Raw genomic sequence first — 21,253 nt, 5'->3', positions numbered from 1 at the left:
AGACTGGTGAGAGGCCATGACCTTGTCATGAGAAGTTCAAAGGACCTAGGCAAGGTCCTGGGAAGGGGAAACTAGGCGCCATAGTTGGGCTGTGATAGAGAATGAGATCTGAGGGTGGTTTGGGGTTTGAATCCCAAGCTGTGTGTCTGGGCAAATCCTTAACTGTCTGTCTGAGTCTCAGATTCCTCAGCTATTAAATGGGAATGATAATGGCAACCTCATAGGGTTGTTAGGAGAATTACATTAGCTTAGCATGGTGCCTGGACCATTGTAAATGCTCAGTAAATAGTTAAGATAACTTTATTCAAATGTTATTTGAAAGAGCTATCTAGATTGTTCTGTGTGGCCTCAGAGAGTGAGAGTATCGGAAGCCAGGTTGTAAAGAGGTTTAAGAAGACTTTCCCAGCAGTCAGAGCTTCTCTGGTTGGAGAGGGATCCTAGGAGTTTGGGGACTTGCAGAAGCAGTGGTTGAGCAGAGGCAGCTGGCTCGTCCCAGCTGGGCAGCTGTAGAAAGTTTTCCTGCCAGCCTGGGGTGGTTGGAAGGTTTAAGTCCTTTTGTGATTCTCTGACTGGTCACTGTTAATCTTGCCTTCAGTCTGGGCATGGGTAGGGACCCTTTTTAGATCAAAGACTTTAAACAGTTGTGTTTCTTAGATATTTGCTGTTAAGCCTTGTATTCTGTGGCTGATCAGGGACTAATCTGCCTTCCCTAAACATTGTTAGAAGGATTCTATCTTCCCTAAACTTTGTTAATCTGTCTTCCTTAAACATTGAGAGTGTTTTAACCTCTTTTGCACCATAAAAAAAAAAAAAAAAAGGAAAGAAAGAAAAAAAGAAAAAGAAAAAAGCCCTGGCTGGTACCTTGGTTAGGGCCAAGGTCCTTACATGCCAAGGTTGTAGGTTTAATCCCCGGTTAGGGCACATACAGGAAATCAACCAATGAATGCATAGGTGGGTGGAATAACAAATTGATATTTCTCTCTCCCTCCCTCTCTCTCTAAAATAAATACATAAATAAAATTTATTTAAAAAGATGCTATTTAAATCAGAAATTTCTGGTTTACATTCAGCAAATGAATAACAAAATGGAATTCTGTATCCACTTATAAACACTGTTGAGGCAATCTGTGCAAATAAAGGCACTTTAAATGCACTAGAGGACCCTGTGATGTAAATATCTTATTGTTACTAAAGGTGACCCTTGAACAAGGAGCGGGTTGTGGGGCTGACACCCTCCCATCTCCCACAGAGTCAGAAGTCCTCCTGTAACTTTCCATTCCCCAAAAACCTAGCTACTAAGAGCCTACTGTTGACCGGAATCCTTACCAATAACATGAATAGACAATTAACACACACTTTGTATGTTATATGTACTATATACTGCTGTACTTTTAAAGTGAGCTACAGAAGAGAAAACTGCACTTACGGGGGCGGGGGGGATCCATGGGAGTGGAGCCATGCAATTCAAATCCCTGTTATTTAAGGGTCAGCTATACTTTTATGGAAAATCATGCTCTTAATCACTCTGGATTTTTATATCATTTGATTTAATCATTATTAAACCTTATTTTCCATTTAGCTCACTATAAAGTGAATGTTTTTAAAGGGGCATTTTTTTGGAGTTTTGGGCAAAGATAGAAGGATTAGAAAAAAGTGTGGTCAGGGTGGAAATAGTTTCTCAACCCTGTGGCTGCCCGGCTTGGCCTCCGCAGGGGTTTTGCCTTCTTCTAGGGTCCCCAATATCTGGATAGCTCGCCCTTAAGGAGAATTATCAGATTCCTGAACCAAAAATCTGGTAACACAAATCTGATTTGTTCCTAGAGATCTGAAGCCTCCCCATCCATTCATTATTGTAGGCAGTCTCCCTGTGTCCAGAGGCCCTAAATAGGATGAGGAGCAGAAGTGACATGTCCTCACACCTTCTCACCCCTCTCACCTCAGAGCTTATCAGGGTCTTATGAGCAGGAGGAGCAGAGCTCTGGGCACAGCAGGCGTAAAGGGGTGGAATCACTCTCAGGAAGCAGCTGAAGGAACGGTGTAAACCGAAGCAAAAGAGAACATCTTGTTTCTTGTTAACCTTTCCTAAAAAATACCCATTTGTCTGGATGGTGCATATCAGAAAAGCCGAAGAAACTGTTCTTGAGTTTAGGTCCTTAGGATCTGTGCCTTTAATGGTCCATTTGAGGGGTCTTTGGTGTGGGCATCACCAATGCCTCTTTGATGAGGGTTTTCTCTGTCCCTGGGCAGACCTTGTTCCCCCTGCTCCACTGTGCCCTCAGTTGGTGAGTTTTTCTTTCCTTGGCTGCAGGATTATTACAGTGGTGGCTACTATCCTGCACAGGACCCGGCCCTGGTTCCCCCCCAGGAAATTGCTTCGGATGCCTCCTTCCTCGATGACGAAGCAGTAAGTTAACAAAGCACAAAAGGCCATCCCTGACCCACAGATAAAGCTGAAGCTAAAGGAAATTCTTTTTTAAACTATATTCAGATAGGACTAGGTGTGGTAGCATATAACAGAATTTCCAAATAATAGGGCTTCTGTAAGAGAAGGTACTGTTTTCCTCATAAAAGAAGACTAGAGGTAGATAAGCCAGTCAGGGCTGGTGGGACAACTCCACAAAGTTGTCAACTATCCAGTTACCTTCTGATTGTTATTTTAAGGTTGTGGCCTTTATTCATGTGGTCAGTGATAGCAGCTAAGGCTACAGCGGTCACATCCGCATTCCATCTAGCCCTCCAACAGGGTGGAAAAAGAAAGAGAAGAGACAGTTTCCCTCCTCTTTTAGATTTCCCAGAAGTTCCTAAGTTCACTTTCACTTCTGTTTCATTGACTAGAATCTGGTCACATGGCCTTATCTAGTTGTAGGGGAGCCTAGGAAATGTAGTCTTTTAGTTGAGTGCTAATATTCCTAGCCAAAATGTTGGGTTCATTCACATGACAGGAATAGGGGAGAATGGATTTTGGGAGGGAGCAACAACCACGGTAAATAATCCTTGGTTCATTTAACTGGATCCCCTGCTGCTGAGCTACCCAACCTCAGCGCAAGGGGACGTGAAAACCCCATGTCCTGCAGGCTTCAGGCCATGTTCAGGATATAAAGTATTGTTTCATCTGTAGGGATGTCCCAGCCTGTGTTGGTGGGGCGGGGGCAGGGGGTGTGGAGAAATAGAGCGTGCTACCTCATTCGGTGCAGGCGCTTAAAAAAAAATATTTTCTACTCACCTGTTCACAGAAAGGTACCCATCCCTTCGTGTACTTCTCTGCATGTGGTTAATACTGTGTTCATCCACTCTCCTGTATATGTCCTTCTTGACAAGTTCCATAGTGAGGTTCTTTTTGTTCTAAACCTAGGAGGCATCAGGGAGCTTATCCAGTGGCAAAAGTCATTTTCTTGTGGGTAGAATGACCTTAGAGGGCTCACTAATGCTCAGACAGGGACCTGTGTCTCACTGAAGTTCCTGAGGGTTTTAATTTGATTGCTCAGCACCCATACTCTCTTCCAGGCACATCTTTGGGTGACTCTGAAATGATAGCATGTTTTGTGAGGAGGAGGAAGAAAGAGTATAGCCTCCTTCTTGGAAATTTACCAGGCCTTTTTCCGTGAAGCTCCCTCTCTACCCAGCTGAATGTTTTCTCTCATTGATGTATGCCCTGGTGTGGGGTCTGCTGAATTGGTGATACCAAACCAATGAGAAGGAACAGGCCTGTAAAAAGAACTGATGTTTGGAGGAGGATTCCTGGATTTTTTTTTTTTTCATTCCAAGTTCTTAATTTGAAATTAAGATAAAGTTTATAGTAAGTTGAGTGTAAATTCATACCAGTTGTTATTGGTACTCACTTATGTTTGGAAATGTCTCTTGACCTCCCTTTCCCTGAGTCCAGGAGAGCCGAGAAGTAGCCGTGCATCTCCCATCAGGGCAGTTCGGTAGGTGGCAGGATGAAAGAACATATTGCACAGAGGGGGAACGAGGGTGCAGTGGGATTGGGCAGTCACAAGACTATTCTGTAACATATGGGTCCTTAGCCACATCTCCTAATCCCCCACCCAGATCCCCACACTTGAATTTTTTCTCCTTTTCCAGTTTAAGCGGCTGCAGGGCAAGAGGAACCGAGGTAGGGAAGAGATCAACTTTGTGGAGATCAAAGGGGATGACCAGCTCAGTGGGGCCCAGCAGTGGATGACCAAGTCATTGACAGAAGAGAAAACCATGAAGTCATTCAGCAAAGTAAGTGGGAAGGATCTGTTGGGTGGCAAACTTGGGAGGCCCCCTAAGTCCTGCTCCCTACTGTTACTGTCACAGCACCTTTAGCAAACACCTGTTATCAGTGGTACTGGAGTATGCACTGAGCCTCACAGATACTGCTCCTGCCTTCCAGAACTTTGCGGAACTTTGCTCTCCATCTGGGTTGTGCAGTCTGTATGCTGAGGTTGGATGGTGGAACAGTTTCCCGGTTGGAAAGATCTCTGATATGCTGTGGCTTCTTCCCTGGCTGGACATAATCCACAGCTGCTCTGCTCTCTCCCTACAGTCATATCCCTTTCTCCATCCCATTAAGCTGGGGCCTGGCTCAGCATATCTTTGACATGTGGGCACCGCAGAGCCTCAGAAGTCCTGGGGTCCTAGGTTCTGAGTGTGCAACCCCTCCTCTCTCTTTCTGTTATTTTTTGTAGCCCCCTGTGACCTCTTCACATGTTATATTCCTCACATTCCCACACCACCATCCCACCTTCCCTGGGCTAGTTGTCTTCAGTTAGAATGATGAACATCTCTTCACCCAGTAGCTCAGTACAGCAAGTGTGGACATTTATGATCCTGCCACGGGGGGAGAATGTGGGGAAGCCCTGGATTCCAGCCCAGCACCAGCAAGGTCAAGGTCGGGCATCTTACTCCTTTCTCCTGTTTGCTCTGTTCAGTAGCTACAGATGGTCATCGGAGCCCTAGCCATTTGTTTTAACTGAATGTTGTAGGTCATATAGGACAGAGCAAAGCATAGTGGTTAGATCAGCATAGATCCATCACTGTTTACTGGAAAAACCACTTAGAGCGTTCTCTAGTAACTGTGGGTCCAGAGGTATCATCACATAGTAATAGCGACTGTTGTTAGCATTCACTGTGGACCAAGTATAGAGCTGGATGTTTTATGTTTATCAGCTTTAGCTGTCACATTAAATGACATTAAGTAAAGCAAGGATTGGAGTTTGCTGTTTTCCCTGGTCCAGGTTTTCTTTCCACCATCTCATTGTATTGAATTAGGTTTTTTTAAGAAAATATTTTATTTCTTTCTAGAGAGAGGAGAAGGGGGAGGGAGACAGGGAAGAAGAGAAACATCAAACATCAATGTGCAAGACAAACATCTATCAATTGTCTCTTGCAAGTCCCCAACTGGGGACCTGGCCCGCAACCCAGGCATGGGCCCTGACTGGGAATTGAACCGGCAGCCTTTCAATTCTCAGGCCGGTGCTCAATCCACTGAGTCACACCAGCCAGATCTTGAGCTAGATTTTTTTAAAAGAAGACAATGATTCAGTTCCTTTCCTTGCAGAGTTACAGTGTAGTTGGGAAAAAGAGATTTGAGGACGCTTGAGTGTAAATGATTACAGTGCAAATTGATTACATAAGTGCTGAGGAGACTCTAGAGAGGAGTTTTGGGAGTTGGGTGGGGCTGATTAGGAAGCTTCTAGTCCGAGACAACACTGGCAGAGGACAGAAAAAGTGCAGAATGAAAGCCCAAACCAATACAGATTTTGACAGATCATTTGCATCACAGTTTTGTTAGGGGTTCAGTGCTGTTACTGGTGGAAGTCGAAAGATTGGAGAGAGGTGGAGCGATGATGGTGAAAATTCTAGTTCCAGAGATGGTAAAAATTCCAGTTGCAGGGATGGTGAAAATCCTAGGTCCAGGGAAGCTGTTGGTACTTGCTAGAATGGGGGAAGCGGGGATTCAGCCAAAGGTGATTGATGGGAGAGTTTGGTAAGCTCTAGGTAGGAGACAGGCTAGACATCTGGACTGATGGGGGAGTAGGGGACAGAGATGAACAGGAGTCAGTGGGTTGTGAGATGGGAGGGAGGTCACTTGTGCTCTGGCACTTAAGCTGTTTTAGACTAACTATAGGCAATACAACTGGTATCAGATGTTCACTGTGGACAGTTTGGTGCTGGGGATGGGGTGGGGTTGCTAAGAAAGAGAAGACACAGTCCCCACCTTAAAGTAGTTCCAGTCTAATGGAGATATTAGCAGGCTATTTCAAGCAAGTATTCTGAGCTTGGGGTTTTTGTATGTAAGGGCTTTAATAAAAATAACTGTTTTGTAAGATACATACTTTTCTTCCCCAGAATTTGGGCAATGTTGTTTTCTCAGTTCCCAACATTGCACCATCTAGGTACCTGAGAAACTTCCTGCTTTCCTTCCTGTGGATTAATGATTGTGTTTTCTTCCTTTGCAGAAGAAAGGTGAGCAGCCAACAGGGCAGCAGCGGCGGAAACACCAGATCACGTATCTGATTCATCAGGTGAGAGCACTGAGGGCCCTGGCCTGCCTTGGCAGGACCCCTATAAACCTAGGATTTTGAAGGCTGAGATCTGGGCAGGCAATCTCGCCTGTTCACCATGTGGCCACCAGAGGGGGGTGTGTGTCCTTCAGTATTAGTCCTATTTCATGGAAGACTCAGGTACAGGTAACTTGAAATAAACTATGTAAGTGAAAATTCAGATATCCAAAATGTAAATGTAGAGGGAGTGAAATTGTTTATCACAGGGTTTTAAAAATAAATTTAATCCCAGCTGGTGTGGCTCAGTGGATTGAGCGCTGACCTGTGAACCAAAGGGTTGCTGGTTCTATTCCCAGTGTAGGGCACATGCCTGGGTTGCAGGGCAGGTCCCCAGTAGGGGTTGCGGGAAATGCAGCCACACATTGATGTTTCTCTCCCTCTTTCTCCCTCCCTTCCCCTCTCTAAAAATAAATAAATAAAATTGAAAAAAACCCCACATTTAAAAAACAAAGTAAGTTTATTTTTGTCAGTTACAGTTGGCATTCAGTATTTATATTAGTTTCAGGTGTTGAACATAGTGGTAGACATTTATATAATTTATGAAGTGATTTCCCCGATAAATCCAGTGGCACCATACATAGTTATTACAATATTATTGACTGTATTCCCTACAGGGTACTTTACATCTCTGTGACTATTTTGTAACTGGCAATTTGTACATTGTAATCCCTTCACCTTTTTGACACAGTCCCCCAATATCACCACGCGTACCTCCCCCCCCACCCCCCCCGCAGGCCCAATCTGGCACCCATCAGTTCCCTGTATCTGTGAGTCTCTTTCTTTTTTGTTTGTTTATTTTGTTCTTTAGGTTCCACATAAAAGTGAAATCATATGGTATTTGTCTTGCTTTGTCTGATGTATTTCACTTAGCATTTGTCGGTGGATGGGCACTTAGATTGCTTCCATATCTTGACTATTGTACATAATGCTAAAACAAACATGGGAATGCATATATCTTTTCAAATTACTGTTTTGGATTTCTTCAGATAAATACCTAGAAGTGCGATTGCTAGGTCATTTGGTAGTTCTATTTTAAATTTTCTGAGGAAATGCCATACTGTTTTCCACAGTGGCTGCACCAATTTGCAGTCCCATGAGTAGTGCACAAGGATTCCCTTTTTTCCACATCCTCACCAACACTTTTTATTGATTTATTAATGATAGCTATTCCAATGAGTGTGAGGTGATATCTCATTGCATTTTTTTAGAAATATTTTTAAGTTTATTTTTAGAGAGAGAGGAAGGGAAGAAGAAGGAGAGAAACATGAATGTGTGAGAGATGCAGTTGCCTTTTGAACAGCCCTAACTGGGGGCCTGGACTGCAACCCAGGCACATGCCCTGACTGGGAATCGAGCCTGCGACCTTTAGGTTTGCAGGCCAGCACCCAATACACTGAGCCACACCAGCCAGGGTTCATTGTGGTTTTAAATTGCATTTCTTTGGTAATTAGTGACATTGAGTATCTTTTCATGTATCTGTTGGCCATCTGTGTGTCCTCTTTGGAAAAATGTCTGTTTAGGTTCTCTACCCATTTTTTTAATTGGATTGTTTGTTATTTTATTGTTAAATTGTATGAATTCTTTACACATTTTGGACATTAACTCCTTATCGGATTTATCATTGGTGAATGAATATCTTCTCCCAGTTGGTAGATTGTCTTTGCATTTTGTTGCTAGTTTCCTTTGCTGTGTAAAAACTTTTTAGTTTGATATAGTCCCATTTGTTTGTTCTTCTCTTTTGTTTCCCTCTCCTGAGGAGATGTATCAGGAAAAAAATATTACTAAGGGCACTGTCAGAGTTCACTACCTGTGTTTTCATCTAGTTTTATTGTTTTGGATCTTATATTTAAGTCTTTACTTCGTTTTGAGTTTATTCTCGTATATGGTGTAAGAAGGGGTCTAGTTTCAATTTTTTGCATCTATCTGTTCAGTTTTCCTAACATCATTTATTGAATAACCTGTCTTTACCCCATTGTATATTTTTTCTTCCTTTGTCATAGGTTAATTAACCACATAGGTGTGGATTTATTTCTGGGCTCTCTATTCTGTTTCATTAATCTATGTCTGTTTTTATGCCAGTACCATGCTGTTTTGATTAATATAGCCTTGTTGTATAGTTAAATAACAGGTAGTGTGATACCTTCAACTTTATTCTTTCTCAAGATTGCTGTGGCTGTTCATACTTTCGTAGTTTCATAAAAATTTTGAAATTATTCTAGTTCTATAAAAAATGCCAGGTGTTTCAATGGGGATTGCATTAAATCTATAGGTTGCTTTGGGTAGTAAGGGCATTTTAATGTTGTTAATTCTTCCTGTTCATGAGCACGGTATATGCTTTCATTTATTTGTATCTTCTTCAATGTTTTTCTGGCTTTAAGTTTTTGAGTACAAGTCTTTTACCTCCTTGGTTAAATTAATTTCTAGGTGTTTTTTATTTTTGTTTTTGGATGCAACTGTAAATGGGATTGTTTTCTTAATTTCTCTTTCTGATACTTTGTAATTGGTGTATAAAAGGGCAGCTGATCTTTGGATATTAATTTTGTATACTGCTACTTTACTGAATTCATTTATCTGTTCTAACAGATTTTGGTGGACTCTTTAGAGTTCTTTCTATATAATAGCACATCATCCACAAATAATGACAGTTTTATTTCTTTCTTTCTAATTTGGATGCCTTTTCTTTTCCTTTCCTTCTCCCCCCCCCCCTTCGCCTTCCTCTCCCTCCTCCTCCTCCCCCTCCCCCCTCTCCTCCTCCTCCTCTTCCTCTCTCTCCCTCTCCTCCTCCTTCTCTTTCCTCTCTTCCTCCTTCTCCTTTTCCTCTCCTTCTCCTTTTCCTCCCCTCTCCTTCTTTCATCTGATTGCTGTGGCTGGGACTTCCAATATTACGTTGAAAAAATTGTGAAAGTGGACATCCTCATCTTCCTGATCTTAAGGAAAATGCTTTTTGCTTTTCCCTATTGCATATGATGTTAGCTGTAGGCTTGTCATATATAGCCTTTATTATGTTGAGATACGTTCCCTCTATTCCCACTTTGCTGAGAGTTTTTATCATAAATGGATTCTGGACTTTGTCAAGTGCTATTTCTGCATCTACTGATATAACCATATGACTTTTATCCTTCATTTTGTTTATGTGGTTTATCATATTAATTGATACGCAGATATTGAACCAACCTTGCATCCCAGGAATAAATCCCACTTGATTATGGTGTATGATCTTTTTAATGTATTGTTGGGTTCGGTTTGCTAGTATTTTGTTAAGGATTTTTGCATCTATGTTCATCAGTGTTGTTGGCCTATAATTTTATTCTTCTGTAATGTCTTTGTCTAGTTTTGGAATAAAAAAATGAGTTTGGGAACCTTCTCTCCTCTTGAATATTTTGGAGTAGTTTGAGAAGGCTAGATGTTAATATTTTTGTTTCTTCTTTTTATTTTTTAGTATATTTTATTGATTGTTATTACAGTTGTCCCACTTTTTCCCTCTTTGCTCCCCTCTGCCCGGTACCCCGCTTCCTTCCAGCAAACCTCCTCCTGCTTAGTTCTTGGTTCTTTGGCCTCTCCATTTCCTATACTATTCTTAACATCCCCCTGTCTATTTTGTACCTACCAGTTACGCTTTTTAATCCCTGCACCTTTTCCCCCATTCTCCCCCTTCCCCGTCCTAGCTGATAACCCTCCAAATAATCTCTATGCCTGTGATTCTGTTCCTTTTCTAGTTGTTTGCTTAGTTTATTTGTTTGTTTAGATTCAGTTGTTGACAGCTGTGAATTTGTTGCCCTTTTAGTGTTCATAGTTTTGATCTTCTTTTTCTTAAATAAGTCCCTTTAACATTTCATGTAATAATGGCTTGGTGATGATGAACTCCTATAGCTTTACCTTGTATGGGAAGCACTTTATCTGTCCTTCCATTCTAAATGGTAGCTTTGCTGGATAGAGTCATCTAGGTTGTAGGTCCTTGCTTTTCATCACTTTGAATATTTCTTGCCAGTCCTTTCTTGCCTGCAAAATTTCTTTTGAGAAATCAGCTGATAGTCTTATGGTAACTCCTTTGTAGGTAACTCTCTGCTTTTCTCTTGCTGCTTTTAAGATTCTCTGTTTATCTTTGACCTTTGGCATTTTAATTATGATGTGTTTTGGTATGGTCCTGTTTGGGTCCAACTTGTTGGGGACTCTCTGAGCTTCCTGGACTTGTATGTCTGTTTCCATCACCAAATTAGGGAAGTTTTCTTTCATTATTTTTTCAAATAAATTTTCATTTTCTTGCTTTTCTCTTCTTCTGGCGTCCCTATGATTTGGATGCTGGCACGTTTGGAGATGTCCCAGAGTCGTCTTATTCTCTCCTTGTTTTTTTGAATTCTTGTTTATTCTTTCTGTTCTGGCTGAATGTTTATTTCTTCCCTGTGTTCCAAATCATGGATTTGAATCTCATTTCCTTCCCTTCACTGTTGGTTCCCTGTAGATTTTCCTTTATTTCACTAATGTAACCTTCATTTCTTCCTTTATGTTGTTGCTGTACTCAGTAAATTCTTTGAGCATCCTGATCACCAGCGTTTTGAACTCTGTATCCAATAGGTTGGCTATCTCCATTTCGTTAAGTCCTTTTTCTGGGGTTTTGTTCTGTTCCTTCATTTGGGTCATATTTCTTTTCCTCCTCAATTTGGCAGCCTCCTTGTGTTTTTTCCTGTGTATTAGGTAGAGCTGCTTTGACTCCCTATAGAAGGCACCTGTAAATTGTGTGGGGCAGAGCCTTAGGTAATCACCAGGTTGGGACAATCTGCTTCACTTCTTTGTGCCTCTGTGTTGGGGAAGGGCTCGGAGAGGAGACTGTGCCACTACCTGGCTTCTGAGGGTTTGCTTGGCACTTGAGTTGTTTCCAGTCACTTCACCAACTCCCTGTATGTGACTGGCGCCCTTCTGGCTGTTGCCCTGGTGTTGAATCCCAGAGTGGGTGGGTTTGCATATGTTTTAAGACCATGTGGGCCCTTTAGGCAAAGTTTTCTGAAAATCTGTCAGTTTCTTCTGCTACCCCAACCCCAACTGATTTTTGCAGTCAGAAGTTGTGGGGATTTATCTTCCCAGCGCTGGAACCCTGGGTTACGCAGTCTGGCCAGGGCCCGGGTCACTCCCTCCAAGGTGTCCCACTCAATTTCTCTCCACCACATGAGAATGTGAGACCCCCATACCCATTCTGCTGCTGCCTCTCCATGCCACGCTGAGTCTCCTCACCTTTCTCCCTGTCTCCACATCTTTGCCCCTCCTACCGGTCTGGATGAATGTGGCTTCTTTAAATCCTTGATTGGTGGACTTCCATACAGTTCACTTCTCTGACCTTTCTGGGTATTACCTATTTTAAGAGTTAGTTGTAATTTCTTTTTGTGGTTGTGCGAAGAGGCAAAGTGTGTCTACCTATACCTCCATCTTGACCGGAAGTCATAAATCTTCTTTCAATGTTTGGTAAAATTAACCTGTGAAGCCATCTGGTCCAGGACTTTTGTTTGTTGAGTGTTTGGATTACTGATTTGATTTTGTTGAACAGTAATTAGACTGTTCAGATATTCTGTTTTGTCTCGATTCGGTGTTAGAAGATTGTGTGCTTCTAGGAATTTATACATTTCTTCTGATTGCCCCACTTGTTGACTTGTAATTAATTGTTCATGGTATTTTCTTGTAATCTTTTGTACTTCTGTGGTGTGAATCATCACTTCTTTCATTTTTGATTTTATTTATTGGGGTCCCCTCTCTATTTTTCTTGATGAGTCTAGTTAAAGGTTTATTTATTTTGTTTATCTTTTCAAAGGACCAGCTCTTGGTTTCATCGATCTTTTGTGCTTTTTACACTCTATTTTGTTTATTTCTGCTGTGATTGCTTTTTTCCTCCAAGATTTTACTTATTTATTCTTTTAGAGAAAGGGGAAGGGAGGGAGAAAGAGAGGATGAGAAACATTGATGTAAAAGAGAAACATCGATTGGCTGCCCCCTGCTTGTGCCCGGACCAGGAATGGAACCTACAACCAAGTCATGTGCCCTGATTGGGAATTGACTTCACTTCACATAATGATGCTCAGCCAACTGAGCCACACTAGTCACGGCTCTGCTCTGATCCTTATTATGCCCTTCTTTCTACTCACGTTGGGCTTTTTTTGTTGTTTTTTTGTTTGTTATTTCCTTTAGGTATAAGGTTACATTGTTTATTTGAGATATTTCTTAAGATTGGCTTGTATTGCTATGAATTTCCCTCTTAGGACTCCTTTCACTGTGTGTCCCATAGGTTTTGGATCATTGTGTTCTCATTTTCATTTGTCTCAAGGTATCTTGTGATTTTTTTAAAAGGATTATATTTATTTATATATTTATCTTTAGAGAGAGGGGAGAAGGGAGAGAAACATCAATGTGAGAGAAGAACATTAATCGGTTGTCTCTCACGTGCATCCAACCAGGGACCTGGCCCTCAGCTCATGCGTGTGCCCTGACCAGAATTTGAACCAGTTACCTTTTGGGTGGCAGGATGACAGTCAACCCACTGAGCCACCCCAGTCAGGGCTAATTTCTTTCTTGATTTCATTTTTAACCCATTCATTGTTTAGTAGCATGTTATTTAGCCTCCATGTGTTTGTGTTTTTAGTTTTTATTTTGTAATTATTTCTAGTTTTATATCATGTGGTCAGAGAAGATGCTCAGTATGATTTTCATTTTCTTAAGTATATATATGTATATATATGGCCCTGGCTGGTGTGGCTCAGTAGATTGAGCGCCGGCCTGTGAACTAAAGGGCCACTGGTCCTGTTCCCAGTCAGCACACCTGCCTGGGTTGCAGGCCAGGTTCCCAGTAGGGGGCATGAGAGACAACCACACGTTGATGTTCCCTCCCTCTCTTTCTCCCTTCCTTCCCCTCTCTCTAAAAATAAATATTTTTAAAAAAGATAGATATGTATAAAATATATATATATATACAGTTTTTCTTACATATTGAGACTTGTTTTGTGGCCTCATGTGGTTTATCCTGGAAAATGTTGCATGTGCACTTGAAAAGACTCTATATTCTGTTGCTTTGGGGTGAAATGCTCTAAAAATGTCAATTAAATCTATCTTGTGTAATGTGTCATATAAGGGCCATTGTTTCTTTGTTGATTTTCGGTCTGGAAGATCTATCCAATGATGTCAGTGGGGTGTTAAAGTCCATTACTGTGAATTGCTCCTTTTTTTTTTTTTCTTTTAAAGGCTTTATTTACTTTTAGAGAAAGGGGAAGGGAGGGAAAAAGAGAGGGAGCAAAAGATCAGTGTGTGCTTGCCTCTTGCACACCCCCAACTGGGGACCTGGTCCACAACCAAGGCATGTGCCCTGACTGGGAATTGAACTGGCAGCTTTTCGGTTCACAGGCTCGTGCTCAGTCCACTGAGCCGTACCAATCAGGGCCAATCTCTCCCTTTATGTCTGTCAATATTTGCTTTATGTATTTTGATACACCTATATTGGGTGCATAAATGTGTAGAAGGATTATATCTTCTTCTTGGATTGATTACGAAGTGCCTTTTTGGTCTTTTGTTACAGTCTTTGTTTTAAAGTCTATCTTGTTGAATATAAGTATTGCTACCCCCAGCTTTTTTTTTTCATTTCCATGTGTATGAAATTTGTTTTTCCGTCCCTTTTAATCTGTGTCTTTAGCTCTGATGTGGGTTTCTTGTAGACAGCACATGTATGGTGCTATACTTTATCTTTTTTATCTTTTATTTATTTTTATTTTTTATTTTTTTAATCTTTTATAGCTTATTTAACTATACTTTATCTTTTGATTGGAGCTTGTAGTCCATTTACATTTAAAGTAATTTCTGATAGGTATGTAGTTATTGCCATTTCATGATTCATATTTTTTCTTCTTAAAGAAGTCCCCTTTAACATTTCTTTCTTTCTTTTTTAAATCCTTACCCAAAGATATCTTTTATTGATTTTTAGAGAGAGAGAAAGGGAAAGAGAGAGAAATATTAATGTGAGAGAGAAACATTGATTGGTTGCTTCCCATATGCGCCCCGACTGGGGATCAAACCTGTAACCTAGGTATGTGCCATGACCAGGAATCAAACCTACAACCTTTTGGTGTATGGGATGATGCTGCAACCAACTAGGCACTTGACCAGGGCCCTTTACATGTCTTGTAATACTGATTTTGTGGAGATGAAGTCCTTTAGCTGTTTCTTGTCTGGTAAGGTTTTCATCTCTTCTTCAATTTTAAATGGTAGCCTTTGTGGGTAGAGTACTCTTGGTTGTAGGTTGTTGCTTTTCATCACTTTGAATGTTTCATGCCAGTCCTTTCCGGCCTGCAAAGTTTCTGTGGAGAAATCAGCTGACAGTCTTATAGGTAACTAACTGCCATTCTCTCGCTGCTGCTTTTCAGATTTTCTTCTTGTTTTAACCTTTGGCTTAAAAAAAAAAAAATATATATATATATATATATATTTATTTATTTTTAGAAAGGGGGAAGGAAGGGAGGGAAAGAGAGAGGGAAAGAAACATCAATGTGTGGTTGCCTCTCATGCACTCCCTACTGGAGACCTGGCCTGCAACCCAGGCATGTGCCCTACACTGGGAATCGAACCAACCACCCTCTGGTTCTCAGGCCATCGTACAATCCATTGAGTCACTCCAGCCCGGGCTGACATTTTAATTATGATGTGTCTTGTTCACTTTGTTTGGGACTCTCTGTGCTTCCTGGACTTGTATGTCTATTTCCTTTATCAGGTTTTGGATGTTTGCAGTCATTATTTCTTCAAAGAGGTTTTCAACCCCTTGTTTTCTCTCTTCTCTTTCTGGTACCCCTATGATGTAGATGTTGTTACATTTCATATTGTCCAGAGGTCCCTTAAACTGTTCTTTTATTTTTTTAATTCTTTTTTTTTTCTTTTTGCTGTTCTGATTGGGTATTTTCTGCTACCTTATCTCCACATTGCTGATTTGGTCCTCTACTTCATCTAATGCTATTGATTCCATCTATTGTATTCTTCATTTCAGTTATTCTATTCTTCACTTTGTTCTTTTTTATGGTTTTCGTGTCCTTTTTTATACTTACTGTCTCTTTGTTGAAGTTCTTACTATATTCTTTGAGTCCTTATAACGAGTGTTTTGAACTCTATCTGGTAGATTGTTTGCCTCCATTTCATTTAGTTCTTTTTCTGGAGTTTTCTCCTATTTTTTTCATTTGGGACATGTTTCTTTGTTTCCTCATTTTTGATGGCTTTCTATGTTTGGTTCTACGTATTAGGTAGATTTGCTATATTTCCCAGACTTGGCAGGGTGGCTTTGTGTAGTAGGTGACCTGTGGGGCCCCAGGTCACTTGAACTGGGTGCTTCAGGAGTGTCCCTTTTGAGGGTTTAATGTGTCCTTCTTGTTGTCGTCGAGCCTTGATTACTGTTAGCACGTCAGTGGGTGGAGTTGACCCTTAACCCGAATGGCTGTGAGGACTGGCCACAAACAGCCAATAAGCTGCTGTGTGGAGGCTTACTCCACAAAGTGGGATTCAACCCAGTGGGCTGTGGTTCCTGCCAAGACCACCCTTTAGCTGTGCTGCTTATGGAGCTGTTGGGGTGGTGCTCTGTTGTGGTGTGAAGCTGGCCACCAGATATGTTAATTTTGTGGGGATCTCTTGGGAGGTGCTCTGGTGAGGGTCAAGGTTGTTGCTGCCTGTGACTGGCCCAGTGGTACCTGGTAAGAGCTACAAAGTGATCTGTGGTTTTAGCTGCCTGTGCTGGGCTTGGAGGCATGTAGAAGCCACTCTGTCAACCAAGGCCAGCTTCCACCAGTACTGGGCCTGGGGTTACTCAGCAGGAGTCACCTGGCACCCCAAGGCCTGCCAGCACCTGCCAGCTGCTCATAAGGCTCAGCCACTGAAAAATCTTGGGATGGCCCCCGACTTGTGTGAGGCAGAGTCTCAGGGAGTCACCAGGGTGGAGTGAATGGTGTTCACCAGGTTAATGCAGATTCAGATTTGGCACCAGGCTGAGCCTGTGGCCGCTCAGCAAAAGCCACAGGGCACACAGAGGCCAGCTGCTCCCTGCCCAGGGCCTGTGGACCTTTGAGTGTTTTTTAAGAAAAACTTGAGTGCAGGCCACAGGCTGAGGCTGGCTCCCTGCCCCTGAGAGCTGCTGATGGTACTCAAGTTGGGTGGGGATGGAGTCTCAGGGAGGCAAGGTGGAGTGAATGGTGTTCACCAGGCTACTGCAGATTCAGATTGGGCCACGTCGGGGGAGGGCTTAACACAGGAAAAGTAGTGCCCACCTCTTGACTGTGTGGTCAGAGGGCTCAACACAGGGACAGTGGCAGCTGTCCCTTCAGCCTTCACCCTGAAGCCACATGACTCAGTTTTCCTCTCTGTGTGTCTGTCACCCTCCCTGTCCTCTCCAGCCACTGTTCCCTTTGCTGGAGCCCAGGGTGAGTGCCTATGAGTGAATGAATCTCTGTGTGAGACCTTTAAGAGGATGCCATGGTTTCCAGCAGCCTCCCTCTCACCTGGATGGACAGAGTTCTGCTGACATTCACACCGATGTTGCATGGGCTCTTCTTCCCAGCACTGGTGCTCCTGGCTGGGGAGCATGGTGTGCACGGGGGGGCTGGGGCCCCTTGTTACTCAAGCGGTACCTCTGTAGCTGAATATCCCTCTTGATTCTCAGCTGCCACACGTGTGTGTGGGACCAGCCCATTTTGTGCCTCTGCCCCTCCTGTCAGTCTCAATGTGGCTTCTGTATGATTTTAGTTAGAGGACTTCCATTCAGCTAGTTTTCAGATGGTCGTCCAAGTTGATTGTTCTATAATTTAGTTGTAATTTTGATGTCATGGGAGCAGGTGAGCACAGTATTTACCTATTCTGCCATCTTGACTGGAATTCACCTATCACAGAGTTCTTTTAAGTAGCAGCTTTAATAATCTAAAGAAAAAACGTGTTCACTGACTTTTAGCAAAACCTCCACCTAATGATGAGGTTGGTTTTGTATCCTCCACTTCCGTGACAGGAAACATCAACACAAATAATTCAGAATCACAGTCAAAAAATGTCTTTTGGAATTAGAACATATCTTGGTATTTATTGGATAGGACCTGGCAGCTTTCAAATACTCATTTAATCATTAAATATTAACCCTTTTTTTGAGGCCGACTATATGAAATGTTGTCAAAGATGCAGACAGGAATAAAATCTTTCCTGGCCCTTTGTCTGAGGAGTGTCCATGCTGCTTGGTGATTTCAATGGCAAATCAGACGTTTGTTGTTGTCGTATTTTTACCTTCCTTTTCAGGAACTTATTTGTACCCTTACCCATGCATGTTACTTGCAGGATGCGAATCTGAGGGTAGGGTCTGTTTTGAAATCAAACTGTGAGCTCCCATCCGCCCTTCTTCCACGGGAAGTGAGCAGGCATCTGGTGCCTTTGCAGGGGTAGGGTTGAGGAGCCCCTCTTCTGTGGTGGTGTTTGTACATTCCCAGAATGCAGTTGTAGAGCCAGCAGGTAAATATCAGAAGGGGTAGTCATGATTCTAGTGCTTTCTAGTCTTTCTCACAGCTCCATTGTAGTTTAAAGTGCTTTGAATTTTTAGGGTTCCACATACACTGTATTTAACACTGTAGCAAAGCTACATCTCTAGACTAAGATATTGTCCTATTTGGACCTTTCCAAGTCTTTGAGGCTGTCCTTTCCCACTTGGCTGGTCAGGTATTCAAATTCTAGTTTTCATTTGTCTATTTTTTCCCATTTGAGGATTTTGGTTTTATTTATTTAAAATTTAAAAAACGTTTTTAATTCATTGATTTGCGAGAGAGAGAGAGAGAAACATCAATTTCTTGTTCCACTTACTTATGCATTCACTGCTTGTATCTTGTACGTGCCCTGACCAGAGATCAAACCTGCAGCCCTGGTGTATAGGGACGATGCTCTAACCAACTGAGCTACGTGGCTAGGGTGAGGATTCCAGTTTTAATTCTAGTAGGTGAAGGACCAGGATTCATGGTGGGTTTTTATTCTCCTTAAACCCTCTTAGCTTCCCAAAGAGATGATTTTTCTTTGCTTTCTCGGGGTCTTCCACTTAGGCTTGAATAAGAGAAAATTATGTCTTTCAAGGGATTTGCTATTTCCCCATAATTTTTGTGACGGGAGTTATATTTTAAATGGGGAGGCTGACAGAAGCAAGAGAAAAATGTCCGTCGAAACCCCAGTTTGACTCTCCCCTGCCCCTTCTTTTCTGCCATAGGCTAAGGAGCGGGAGCTGGAGCTGAAGAACACCTGGTCGGAAAACAAGCTCAGCCGCCGGCAGACCCAAGCCAAGTATGGGTTCTAGGGCTCTGGAGGCGACTGCAGATCCCAGGATCACTTGCAGCTCTGCTGGCCCAGCCCCCAGCTTCACCTCTGGGACCCCAGCTGCTCAAGCCCAGGATCTCTTTCCCTGAGGACCCAGCCGTCTCCTTTGTGAGAATGAACATATTTGATAGAGTTTTCTTACAAAAGTTAGAAAACTCAGCTCCTTTCTGTCTTGGAGCCGGCAAAGACTCAAGTGATGCCCCAGACAGGGCTCTGAGTTCTTGGATGGGAATTTGCTCCCTGTTGGGCGGGATAAAATGTTGAATCCCTCCCTCCACCATTTTTTTTTTTTTTTAAAACCAGGGATGTCTGATGAAATAAAATATTCAGTCTGACAGATGCTGCCTGCCCTCACCCCTTTCCTACTTTTAGTATGGTTTCCTTTTTCATTTGTTATCCTGTCCCTGGGTCTCAGTTTTTACCTTGTGTAAAGCAGCCTCCAGTCATTGTGAGCTGCCTCTATGATTGCCTCGCCTTTTTTTTCCTGTACCCACCATCTAAACTGGGTTCGTGGCTATTGAAGACCCCAGGAGTTGTATGTAAACTGTGATTGGGGGAAGTCAGGAACGTCTTTCTCTGACAGGAAAGAATTGTTAGACATAAAATTCAGGCCAGCAAGAGGGAAAGTGGTGAATGTCTGTCTCTGAAGATGATTCAAGTTTATACTGGTAGTCATTGGCTTAGACTGATGTGGAAACTCTGCATAGAGCTGGGGAGCTGGACAAATCTGGGAGGCTTCTGGACCCCTAGCTTTTCGCTAGGGAGAAAGGGGAGGTTTGGGTGGGTGGGTGGGGGAGGGAGGTGGCGGGGCCTGTGGACTTCAGTTAGCTGTCAGGCACTGTGATGCCCAGAAGTGACAAGATAGAAGGCGTGGTTCTCCCCTCCTGCCCCGCCATCAGGGAAGGGTTTAAGTAGGGAGGGAAGATGTGTGCGCCGGTCACAAACCTGTGCAGATTTTCCTGAAATGTGTTGCTGAGGGTACTGGGACTCCTGTGGGGCTTAACTGTCGGCTTCCTAGAGGAAGGGAGTGTTGAAGAAGCTCCAGCTAGAAGGAAAGCCTTGGGTGCTGTCGGAGGTGCGCCAAGTGGACGGAGATGCTTGATTCCAGCTGCAGGTTCAGAAGAAGGAATATATAGAGGAATTTGTTTTTTAACCCTCGCCCGAGGACACGCTTATTGATTTTAGAGAGGAAGGGGGAAAGAGAGAGAAACATCAATGTGAGAGAAACATCAATCAGTTGCCTCCTGTCTGCACTCTGACCAGGGATTGAACCTACCACCTAGGTATGTGCCCCGATCGGGAATCAAAGCAGCGACCTTTTGGTATACAGGACAGTGCTCTAACCAGCTGAGCCACCCAGCCAGGGCTGGAGAAGTTAGTTTTTGACAGGCCTGGTGACAGGAAAGTTAAGGCCTAAGGGGCAGTTCTGAGTGCATGTCTGGGGCTTGGGGCTGAGAAGAGGTCGGAGTGTGGCCTCTTGCCATGCCTCTGTGTGTGGGGCTAGGGTAAGTTGAGTCTGTTTGTCATTAAGTGCAGAGGAGGGTTTCATCACTTACAGGAAAACCACCCACTTATCTGAAATCTGACCTACTTCAGTGTTGGAGCCAGACAGGGCTCTTCCATCCTCCCTCAGGGACATTTCAAGCTGTAGTCAAAATCAGTGCATCAGCTCCCACTTCTCCCACCATCCACGGAGGCACGGGCTGAGATCGCCCCTCTGGCTGGCTTAGGCAGTGAGGTGGACTCAGCAGGGCTGAGCAGCCTGTGATCCTGAGGAGTCAAATGCTCTTTCTCGTATGCATTATGCTACAGGTGCAACCCAACCCTCCTGAGGTGGCACGCTCCTGGGACTCAGCTGTTCAACTTTCTCTTTCTAGGGGCTGCATCATGATGTAGCAGGAATGGCTCTGTGCTGCAAGGCAGGACGTGGTAGGTAGGGAGAGTCCAGTGTCTTCTGGGAATGGTCATTTAAGCTGGATATCTTTAAGGTTCCTCTTGCCTTCCACCTCCTTTGGTTCTGTGCAAGTAATTTTAAACCACTTTTTAAAAAAACAAATTATTGAGGTGCATTGGTTGAAAAAATTACATAGGTTTCAGGTGTACAGTTCTATAATACGTCATCTGCATTTTGTATATGTGTTTGCCACCCCTGGTCAAGTCTCATTCCATCACACCCTCCCTTCGCTCTCCTCTTCCCCTCCCTATCCCCTCTTCGCTCTGGCACTCACCGTACTGTTCTCTTTGGCCATGAATCTTTTTTTTTCTTTGCTTAATCCCTTCGCCCATCTCACCCAGCCCCCACCCCGTGCCCACCTTAAGCCACTTTTTTAAAAAAGCCACTTTTTAGTTTTACCCCCATTTAGCAG

At 43.0% G+C, this 21,253-nt stretch overlaps 1 protein-coding gene across 1 annotated transcript in view; it reads left to right on the top strand.

The window, feature by feature from the left end:
- PRCC (proline rich mitotic checkpoint control factor) overlaps nt 1-19,603 on the top strand; it is a 34,756-nt gene extending 15,153 nt beyond the window's left edge. The window contains exons 4-7 of the mRNA XM_054562855.1: nt 2,309-2,404; nt 4,084-4,227; nt 6,447-6,512; nt 18,781-19,603. Coding sequence (XP_054418830.1) covers nt 2,309-2,404; nt 4,084-4,227; nt 6,447-6,512; nt 18,781-18,867 — 393 coding nt within the window. The 3' untranslated portion in view covers nt 18,868-19,603. The remainder of the gene's footprint in view (nt 1-2,308; nt 2,405-4,083; nt 4,228-6,446; nt 6,513-18,780) is intronic.
- Nucleotides 19,604-21,253: the final 1,650 nt, after the last annotated feature.

Source organism: Pteronotus mesoamericanus, unplaced genomic scaffold (genome assembly GCF_021234165.1).
Source record: "Pteronotus mesoamericanus isolate MK-2021 breed Mesoamerican mustached bat unplaced genomic scaffold, CSHL_Meso_final scaffold_705, whole genome shotgun sequence".
Classification (NCBI taxonomy): Eukaryota; Metazoa; Chordata; class Mammalia; order Chiroptera; family Mormoopidae; genus Pteronotus; species Pteronotus mesoamericanus.
This window is presented reverse-complemented; position numbering and strand designations above follow the sequence as displayed.